General features: G+C 38.7%; 2 protein-coding genes across 4 annotated transcripts; both read left to right on the top strand.

The window, feature by feature from the left end:
• The first annotated feature begins 97 nt into the window (after window positions 1-97).
• LOC131336426 (GDSL esterase/lipase 7-like) lies at window positions 98-2,029 on the top strand. The gene is made up of 5 exons (XM_058372265.1): window positions 98-368; window positions 558-697; window positions 933-1,181; window positions 1,296-1,548; window positions 1,658-2,029. The coding sequence occupies exons 1-5, from the start codon at window positions 113-115 to the stop codon at window positions 1,873-1,875; spliced, it is 1,116 nt and encodes a 371-aa protein (XP_058228248.1). The 5' UTR covers window positions 98-112; the 3' UTR covers window positions 1,876-2,029.
• Window positions 2,030-3,554: 1,525 nt separating this feature from the next.
• On the top strand, window positions 3,555-7,732 carry LOC131336428 (uncharacterized). Of its 3 annotated transcripts, none has more exons than XM_058372271.1 (11): window positions 3,555-3,688; window positions 3,794-3,877; window positions 4,628-4,653; window positions 4,809-4,893; window positions 4,983-5,189; window positions 6,105-6,233; window positions 6,316-6,373; window positions 6,457-6,530; window positions 6,873-6,961; window positions 7,040-7,112; window positions 7,412-7,732. In XM_058372271.1, exons 2-10 carry the CDS (start codon window positions 3,794-3,796, stop codon window positions 7,107-7,109), a joined length of 822 nt encoding a protein of 273 aa, XP_058228254.1. In that variant the 5' UTR covers window positions 3,555-3,688; the 3' UTR covers window positions 7,110-7,112; window positions 7,412-7,732. The 3 variants fall into 3 exon arrangements, with proteins under 3 accessions (XP_058228254.1, XP_058228253.1, XP_058228252.1); XM_058372270.1 differs by having other exon boundaries at window positions 3,559-3,688; window positions 4,983-5,192; window positions 7,476-7,732; XM_058372269.1 differs by having other exon boundaries at window positions 3,560-3,688; window positions 4,983-5,192.
• The last annotated feature ends 956 nt before the right edge of the window (window positions 7,733-8,688 follow it).

The raw sequence follows: 8,688 nt of genomic DNA on the forward strand, positions 1-8,688 counted from the left end.
CTGAATTTGCTCCCAATACATCACCATAGCACGTATTTATACACAACAGAATCAACCAACCTGGTACTACTATTTGTAAAGCAGCCTCAAAAAACATAGACAAGGGAATTGGATGGCAATGAACACCATGTCTTCTCTCTTTGCAAGTCTCTCCTTCTCCTTCTTCTTTCTCTTAGTGCAGTCGCAAGCTCGTGGCCTTGGTCGGGTTGCACCGGCCTTGTACGTTTTTGGAGACTCGGTCATGGACCCAGGCAACAACGTCTTCTTAAATACCCGGGTGAAAGTAAATTTCACACCTTATGGCATTGATTTTCCGGGTGGACCAACGGGAAGATTCACCAATGGCTACACCATTGCTGATTTCTGGTGTAAGTATTCACTCATAATTTCTATGCAAAAAGACAATGAATTATTTTAGAGAATTTGATAGCACGTTGGGATATAAACTCCCCAATAAATGGAAGTAAATTGGCCATCTAAGAGTGTGTGTGTATATATATCTCTTCGTATTGGTACAATAAAATTTGTTTTTGATTTCATGATCTCATGAATTGTAGATAAATGGTCCAATAAACGGTCTCACAAACCCGTTCCATTGCCATACTTGCATCCTCTCAGTAAGGAGAAGTCAAATACCAAAGGTTTCAACTATGCGTCTGGAACAGCCGGTATCCTCCCTAATACCAGCTGTAACATTGTAAGTAAACATTGCCTCTCCCTAATACCAGCTGTAACATTGTAAGTAAACATTGCCTCTCCAACAAAAATCCTATTTTCCCAAACAGAAATTGCCAAAATATACTCAACTAATGCGACCGTGATAGTTTTGAAACAAAATTACGAGCCTTTTAGTTTGAAACGATAAGACTGAAATTCTTATTGTTTGTATGCGTAGGCAGTTTTCCATTCTCTTATTATGTTCTATTGTTCAGGGGGAGAACTTGCCACTGGGGCAACAAGTCAAGTTATTTAAAGAAACTGTTGAGCAATACTTGCCATCTTTGGGAGCTTACAATAACAGAGCCGAGCTCTCAAATGCCTTGTCAAAGTCTATTTTTGTGGTTTGTATGGGCAGCAATGACTACATAAATTATCTCGAACCCGGGTCCAACACAAGCAAATTATATAATGCAGAGCAATTTGGGGAATTCCTTGTGAACGAATTAGGCAACCATTTGCAGGTGATTCAAATATTTCATAGTGCTTTTGAATGAACAGAATCCTTCGCTCGATTTGTGTTTCTCAAAGCCGATTTACGTATTACTAACATTTTGATGGTAATGTACTTTACGCAGGAATTGTACAATTTGGGAGCAAGGAAATTTGTAGTGTTTGAAATCGCTCCACTCGGTTGCTTGCCGGATGTTATTGACAAAACCAAACCGTCGACAATATGCGATGAGCAGATAAATGGTTTGGTGTCAATTTTCAATACCAAACTTGGAGTTAAACTTAACGAACTTAAGTCCATTCTCAACGGCCCAACATTCGTCACTGCAAAATCTTACCGATTCATTCACAACATCATCCACGCTCCCCTTCACCATGGTGAGAAATATAACTTCACCATTTGGTTCCCCCTTTTTGTCCTTCTTGCTGTTGGTTGATGGAATTTACCTTCAAAAACTGATTTAAGTTCTGGATCAATTTTTTCCAGGGTTTAGTGATTCAAGGCAGCCGTGTTGTGCTTCGGAAATCGATGGGAGTGGAGATTGCAAACCAGGAACAGTGCCTTGCCAAGGTAGAGATTCTCATGTATTTTGGGATAGAGTGCATCCAACAGAGGCACTATACAAGCGCATTGCAAGTGAATGTTTCAATGGAAAAGGCCTTTGCTCTCCCATGAACATAATCCAACTTGCTGGGAAACTTTGAGATGACATATACGAGAGTTCGCGATGGATACTTACCCATGTGGTCGAATGGCATCCGGGTTGGCAAGATCTCTCAACGCTGTTGAATTTTGATGCCCGTTGATGACATCTACGCTTGTGCTACGTGCCTTTGGATCTTTGACCAATGTAGTTAAGGGATACTAGTAAATAACGTACAACTTCTTTATATTGACAAGAGATACTGTACTGAGGTCTTGGTTTCGTGCTTTGAAATGAAATGACGAACACACGTCCCACCGAAGGTTGTTTTCTCAAACAGAGTTCAACAATACGATAAAACCAAAAATGAAACAAAGCAGGACTCCATGGTAAAGCACAAGAAGAAAAGAACTAGGCCATGTAATGAGAAAACCCAAAATCGCGATAAGGAACAAATTAGGAGGAAGATAGAAAGAGAAACAGTGGGTGTCGATCATTCCAAACGTTAAAGCACAAACTGCAGCTACTGAGCCCAAGATCAATAAGAAAACCTGCGAGTGAACGGCTACATTTTCCATTTCACCTCGGATGTAAAATTTCATTGATCAATACCTTTTGAAAGAATTATGTGGAAAAGGGTTCTTATATTCCATTGGGACTGGTTTGCTTTCACTTGGAAGCAATACCCTCTAGGTTGCTTTTCCTTTCAAATGATTGTGATTTGTTTCTCATAAGCAACATTTATTTTGATGATAGGAAATCAAGGTTGTTTGAGTTGGTTACCTTCACTTCCAACTTGCAACTTGAACATATTTAGGTACAACCCGTCCAAACGATTCAAGTTATTGTCTCTTATATAAAGCCAGTGACTAATTTTATTTTTTGTTTCAAAACAATGAAACAGAGCCTTTCACATTGAATCACATATAAAAGAGCTTGGTTGAACTAAATATTTTAATATTTCATAACCGAATGGCCGAACTAATTTACCCGTGTATCAACTAATCACATATCTTGAAGTTAAGAACCAAACGAACTGACAAGCCTCGCGTATGTCCCTCGATACTCTTGCTGCCTTGCAACTCAAAATGCCGCATTGGAAGTGCAACAAAATAGTCCTAGGTAAGTTTATTGTTCATATGTGTAATGTAATATGTCCATTGGCAAAATGTATTGGTACGAGAAATTCTGCTAGAAGTGTTTTTATTTATAGCTTTTCATGATGCCATGATGTGTCACATGTGTAATAATAAAATGTGGGTAATAGTTACCTTCTAGAAACCTTCTAGTTCTAGGCCTACTTCTAGTTAGGCTAGACCTCTCCTTACTCTATAAAACGAGGAGACCATCAACAATGTACTTTCTCCGTTCCAAATTCTTTATTCAGTCCGCAAAACGGAGTGTTAAAAATAATGCAATTTTTTCAAGAAAAAATTTAAACTTTTTTCACAAATTAAAAATACTTATTGATATTTAGTAAGTTGTTGAAAAACTTTTAATTTTTTCTTATCAAAATTTTATTATTTTTAACACTCCGTTTTGTGGACTGGACAAAAAATTTGAGAATGAAGGAGATAGACTTAAGCAATAATATTCTCCGGTGTTTGTGTATCTTTAGATTCTCTCCCTTCTTTGTGATTGTACTTGGAGGCACTTTTGTCCCCGCTTATGTGGAATTAGTTTGTCCCGGAATTGGACGATGCACCCGGGATAGTGGTCCTGTAGATAAGTTATCCCAGGATAGGAATTCCAGGATGACTTATCCCACCTTATTCTTTTCCTCGCGAGTCAAACACGGTAGGGATTCTCGGTAACTATGCCGGTATCTTGGCTTTCTCGGTGATCTTGCAAAATCGAATCAAGAAGAGAGAGAGAGAGATAGGGATTCTCGGTAACTATGCCGGTATCTTGGCTTTCTCGGTGATCTTGCAAAATCGAATCAAGAAGAGAGAGAGAGAGAGAGAGAGAGAGAGAGAGAAATGGACAGGACGAGAGCGACGCTGTTGTACATGCTCCTCTGTATAGCGCTTTTTGGACGGGGGACAATTACACTGGGAAATCAGGTAGCTCTCTCTCTCTCTCCACAAACCCAAACAGATAATTGTGTTCTCTTGAACCATTAAAATTTAAAACTAACGTAAGATTTAGCTGAAGAAAGGAAAGAAGTCATTGGTGTTACCGTCAACTGAATTGGGCTTTAAGCTGAGCTGCTCCATTTTTTGTTTAATTGATTGGTGATTATCTGGGAAACTTTGTACCAAGCCTCTTTAATTCGATTTTTGTGTTTGGTTGCTAAGAAAACTGCGGAAAGTATTTGAATCTTGAGTTTTGAATCTTCTTATCTATTTGGTTTCCAACCCATAAATTACGCTCAACTAGGAGTAGATCATGTTTGTCTCGTACACAAGTGAGTTTTCTTGATTTTCTTGGCAAACACACAAAGAATTAGTGTTTTCTCAGTTGATTATGCGAGCTAATTTTTCTGAATTTTTCGCCACACCTGCTGGGGAATGAATTCTTGACTTACGCGTGGCGGTCAAGTGGGTTTTGAATTAATCATCGTCTCTGCTATCATTATGTTGTTATTTTTGTTATCAACTATATTCAGTACAGAATGTCTCATTTCAGTTTTAAACCGCCTGTTTTTTGTTGTTCTTCGTTTTGAGCATATTGATTGCCAAATTGCAAACTCTTTCGTGTGGGTTACGTGTAATGGTGTATATGCTTGTGAATCAGCACGTTGATGTATATGCAATCTATAACTACAATTGCATCAGTTTCTACTTATCTGATACATCCAGTTTGGGCTGCAGGACACAGAAGGATATGCAGCTAAAAGGTAAAATTTATGTCATCATAGTCAAACAGTTTCGTCGTTTCATCTGTGGTGCTAGTAATTAGTGCTTTTTTTTTTTTGCATAATAATGATGTGTAGCATACTAGCATGTCGTTGCTCTGAAGTTTGCAAATAATCGGGTTTTACTTTGATCATAGAACACAGAAGCAAGAAGAACAGCATACTCATGAAGTACATTGCTCCAGAGAAAGAAGTAGAGCAGCTTGGAAAATTATTGAGGAGGTGACCTATGAATTCGTCTTGTAGATTAAGTGCTTCATGGTTTGGTTTGATTAGTATTTAGGACATTTTCGGGTGCCTGTACCTTGCAGTATCTGATGCCCTTTGTGGAACGAGAGAAGTATGAGATTTCAAGAAACTGTAGACTCCATCCTGAAAATGACTTCTTTAGAGATCAGGAGCAGCACAAGATCCCTGTGGACATAAATGAATGGCGCTGCGGATACTGTAAGAAAATCTTCCAAGCAGAGAAATTTCTCGATCAGCATTTTGACAGCAGACACTATGATCTCTTGAATGTTGTACGTGGACTCTGTTTCCTTGTCTTTCTTCATCGTACTATTGTTTATGTCGAAGCTGCAATATTTCAGTTGACATGCTGTAATGTCTAAGGGAACGATAATACCTTTTGCTGCTCACTGCCCTTTGATGCTGATGCTCACTTCTACGGAAACGTGATGTCATTTCCAAAATTTTGTTAAGCACTGTAACACATGACATTATTTGTCTGCATATCATTATCCTATTATACTTTCTAGCTCATGTGCCTCATTTACCACAATTTTCACGGTTATGTACTATTTTAAGCAAGGATAAAAAGACCAGTCATCCCACCCCAGAAAAGGTCATAACTCTCCAAAGATGCTTGAATATACTCGAAGTTGTTGCATTATAAGGTGCAATAAGTACACTTGTGCTAGCAAAGCTTCTTTCCTAGACTGCCTCTCTCATTCATGTTTTAGAATCTTTGCTGAAAGTATAGTGACAGCGCGACCTTTGAGTGGAACAGGGAAAGGGGTATCGTTCCTGCTGAAACAGTTGCACATTGTTAAGGAGAAAAATCTTAGCACCAGAATTTTAGTTTCTGAACTGTATTGCCCATTGCTGTTTTGGAATAACAGTAGAAAGCATCAGCACAAGGCACAAGTGCTAGCTGTGAAAAGTATGGGGGGAAGGGGGTCCGTATTACTGCTCAAACCGTGATGATGGATCTTATTACTGATGTTTAGCTTTGATAGTCTTTGTTATTTGTTTCTGGCTTGGCATAGAAAGGCAAAATATGCACAATTTCCTGTGATTCATCAAACCATTGCGGCAGTCAATTCTTTGATGTTCCCTTATGTTTGCTTTTAGACTGAGAGTTAGCAATGGTACTTATAAACGTCAAATTTCTATGAATTCTTTTGGTAATACTTACGCAACTTGCAATCCAGAGTCATAGCAAGTGCTTAGCAGATCTATGTGGGGCGCTGCACTGTGACCTTGTGGTGGACTCAAATTCAAAGTTAAGTAAAACCAAATGTAATACAGCAGCTGCTGCAAGGAATCACCACTTATGTGAGGTTGTTTTTTGACCTCTATCTCTGTTGCGGTTGATCACTATGCCTATTTCTTGACCATTCATTTCTGATGTCTTCTTTCCAGAGTCTTGCGAGTAGTTGTTTCCCCGTCAATCATAGTCCCTCCGCAAACCGTCTTCATGGTACACTTGAATATAATAACGTAATGCTGTGCTTTTTGTTCTTGTGGTTACTTACAGTACTTTTTCAATGACATCATTTATAGAATTGTTTTTGCGGCAATTCTGTGATGCTCACACTTGCTCAGGAGGACGAAAACCCTTTTCCAGAGGCAGGAGGGTAAGGCTCTTCGCTTTTTGATAGCTTTCATGTTCTTGGCATAACTTGAATTCACTTTCAGATTTGGAAAATTTGGTTGTGAATTCTTGTGGGAGACTTCTGGTATATCTGCCCACACAGATCATATAGCAAGGTGTTGCAACTTACTTGCCTTGGCAAATTGGACATATTTGAAGGAATTCATACTAACCACATTCTTAGATTTGGTTTATTTCTGGTTATGTGTAGGCATTTGTTACAGCAATTAGGTTCAATTTGCCTAACTCTTTGTTTGACAATTATCCATTTTTCCTTTCTGTTGTTTGAATCACTGTTGCTGCTGAATTGGTTAATTTCTTGCAGAAGCAAACAAGCATTCTCTACTTGGCTATTTCAATCCTGACCCTGATGTTGCTCCCTATCTTCTACGTCATTGTCTATTTGTACCAGAGGTGCCTTTCTAACCATTACATAACTGCATCTTCCGAATCTTTGCAGTGAATTAATACTGCTTTTTATTTCACGTGCAGAGAAAATAGAAAAGGTACCCAAGTACTGAAGCGCATCTCACAACTGGGACAAAAAGCAAAGCCCTCTTAGCTGGTAAATCTTAAGCTACTCTCCTAGAATATTTACCTACATAGATTGACAAATCACTTTATCGTTAATGTCCAAGGCGCTCCATACTGAACTAAGTTTTACCATTATTGGCAGTACATAAGAATTGTGGTGTTCTTCCCAAACGATTGCGTGGTGTTTTAGTTAACTCCTTTTGTGACTCCTTTTTGTAAGGTTGGAATGTAAGATATATACCCACTTCGTAGTGTAGAATTTAACGTTGTGTAACCTAAAGAGCACAATTGAATTTGTTATGTTATAGCTCCATTCTTTTCTGGTTGTAGGCCAAGCTCTTGGATTGTCCATCAGTAAGAAGACATGGGTTCTGATAGAAATTTTTGATTGAAGGGATTTGCCAAGTTGAAGGTCCTTGTAATGCATTCTCCTGTATGTGTGTGTATGCCGATTGATACCTCTCCAGCTAGAAGATTACTACGGCAACTTGATCGTCTTTTGCAAGGTCTGACTTCCCAGATCTCAAGATTATGCTCTGTTATAAAGAAGGAAAAAAACGAAAGTCATATGTACATGTATTTTGTGATAAATATGCTTCACCAATTCTTATTATCAATAGTGATGTGGCCCTCTGTGTGATCCGAAAGCAATTTTTTTGGGAGGTCTATTAGTTTACACCAACTCCTCCTACCCTTATGGTTTGTTGAATAGAACGAAAGCAGTAACTTCATAGAGGAACTGTTACAAGATCCAAATCCTCAACACCAACCTGTTTACACAAATCTGAACTCACAGTTTCTGCTCAGGCATCAAAATACAGAGAAGGTGAAAGATTTGTGGTGTAATGGAACCACAAGTTCAAAAGCCAAACCCTTTCTTTTCTTTGCATTACATACTTGAAACAAGATAAGAGTACGAAATAGTTCGTGAAAAGTGGCATAAACAAACTCAATTATACAAGGAGGGTTTGCCTGCATGCCGATCAAGCACAAACTAAATAACACGGAAAACAAACTTTTGTTCAGTTGAGTATCAGTCCGCTTGCACTAATAAGCATTTTACCATGTAAGGACCTTCAAACTCGTTTATGTTTTGTTCCTGGTAAGAGTTCAAGACTTGATCAACCCAGTTTACGTATGTGGTCATTTCAGTTTCAATGTCGAGCGACCTTGCGGTCTACTCTTTTTATCATGCTCACCATTGTCTTTGAATCATCAAAATCCAGACTACCGGCAAAATGCCTCCATAGTTTTTTCCAGCTGTGAGAAAGGACACTGGTGCTCCCTGGTTCTTTTATTGTCAAGACGGACAAGATGATACCCACGAATTTCATCGGGCAACGCACTTACCGGTCCCTCGTGTTTTGTCCTTCCAGCCAAACTAATTAGTTCCAACAAAAAGCTTTTATATATGTATAAATATATTTATATAGGTCACGTGTCCGATCAACTTACGAGCACGTAGACTAATTTTGAGATCTTCCACCGCCAACTTATAGAGAGTCCTATTGGACTCAAAGTAAAAGTTTATACCCAATAAAAAATTTGAGAACTTGGGAGGAAGCAACCAGGCAACAAAAAGCTATTCACTTCTTTTCAAATGGCTC

Source organism: Rhododendron vialii, chromosome 8a, assembly GCF_030253575.1.
Source record: "Rhododendron vialii isolate Sample 1 chromosome 8a, ASM3025357v1".
Taxonomy (NCBI): domain Eukaryota; kingdom Viridiplantae; phylum Streptophyta; class Magnoliopsida; order Ericales; family Ericaceae; genus Rhododendron; species Rhododendron vialii.

Excerpts from the sequence above, each read along its gene's own strand:
- LOC131336426 (XM_058372265.1), top strand. The coding sequence starts at position 113 with ATGGCAATGAACACCATGTCTTCTCTCTTTGCAAGTCTCTCCTTCTCC. Across the intron at positions 1,182-1,295 it reads AATTAGGCAACCATTTGCAG|GAATTGTACAATTTGGGAGC; the intron begins GTGATTCAAATA and ends TACTTTACGCAG. Across the intron at positions 1,549-1,657 it reads CCACGCTCCCCTTCACCATG|GGTTTAGTGATTCAAGGCAG; the intron begins GTGAGAAATATA and ends AATTTTTTCCAG.
- LOC131336428 (XM_058372270.1), top strand. The coding sequence starts at position 3,794 with ATGGACAGGACGAGAGCGACGCTGTTGTACATGCTCCTCTGTATAGCG. Across the intron at positions 3,878-4,627 it reads CAATTACACTGGGAAATCAG|GACACAGAAGGATATGCAGC; the intron begins GTAGCTCTCTCT and ends TTTGGGCTGCAG. Across the intron at positions 6,374-6,456 it reads CTCCGCAAACCGTCTTCATG|AATTGTTTTTGCGGCAATTC; the intron begins GTACACTTGAAT and ends CATCATTTATAG.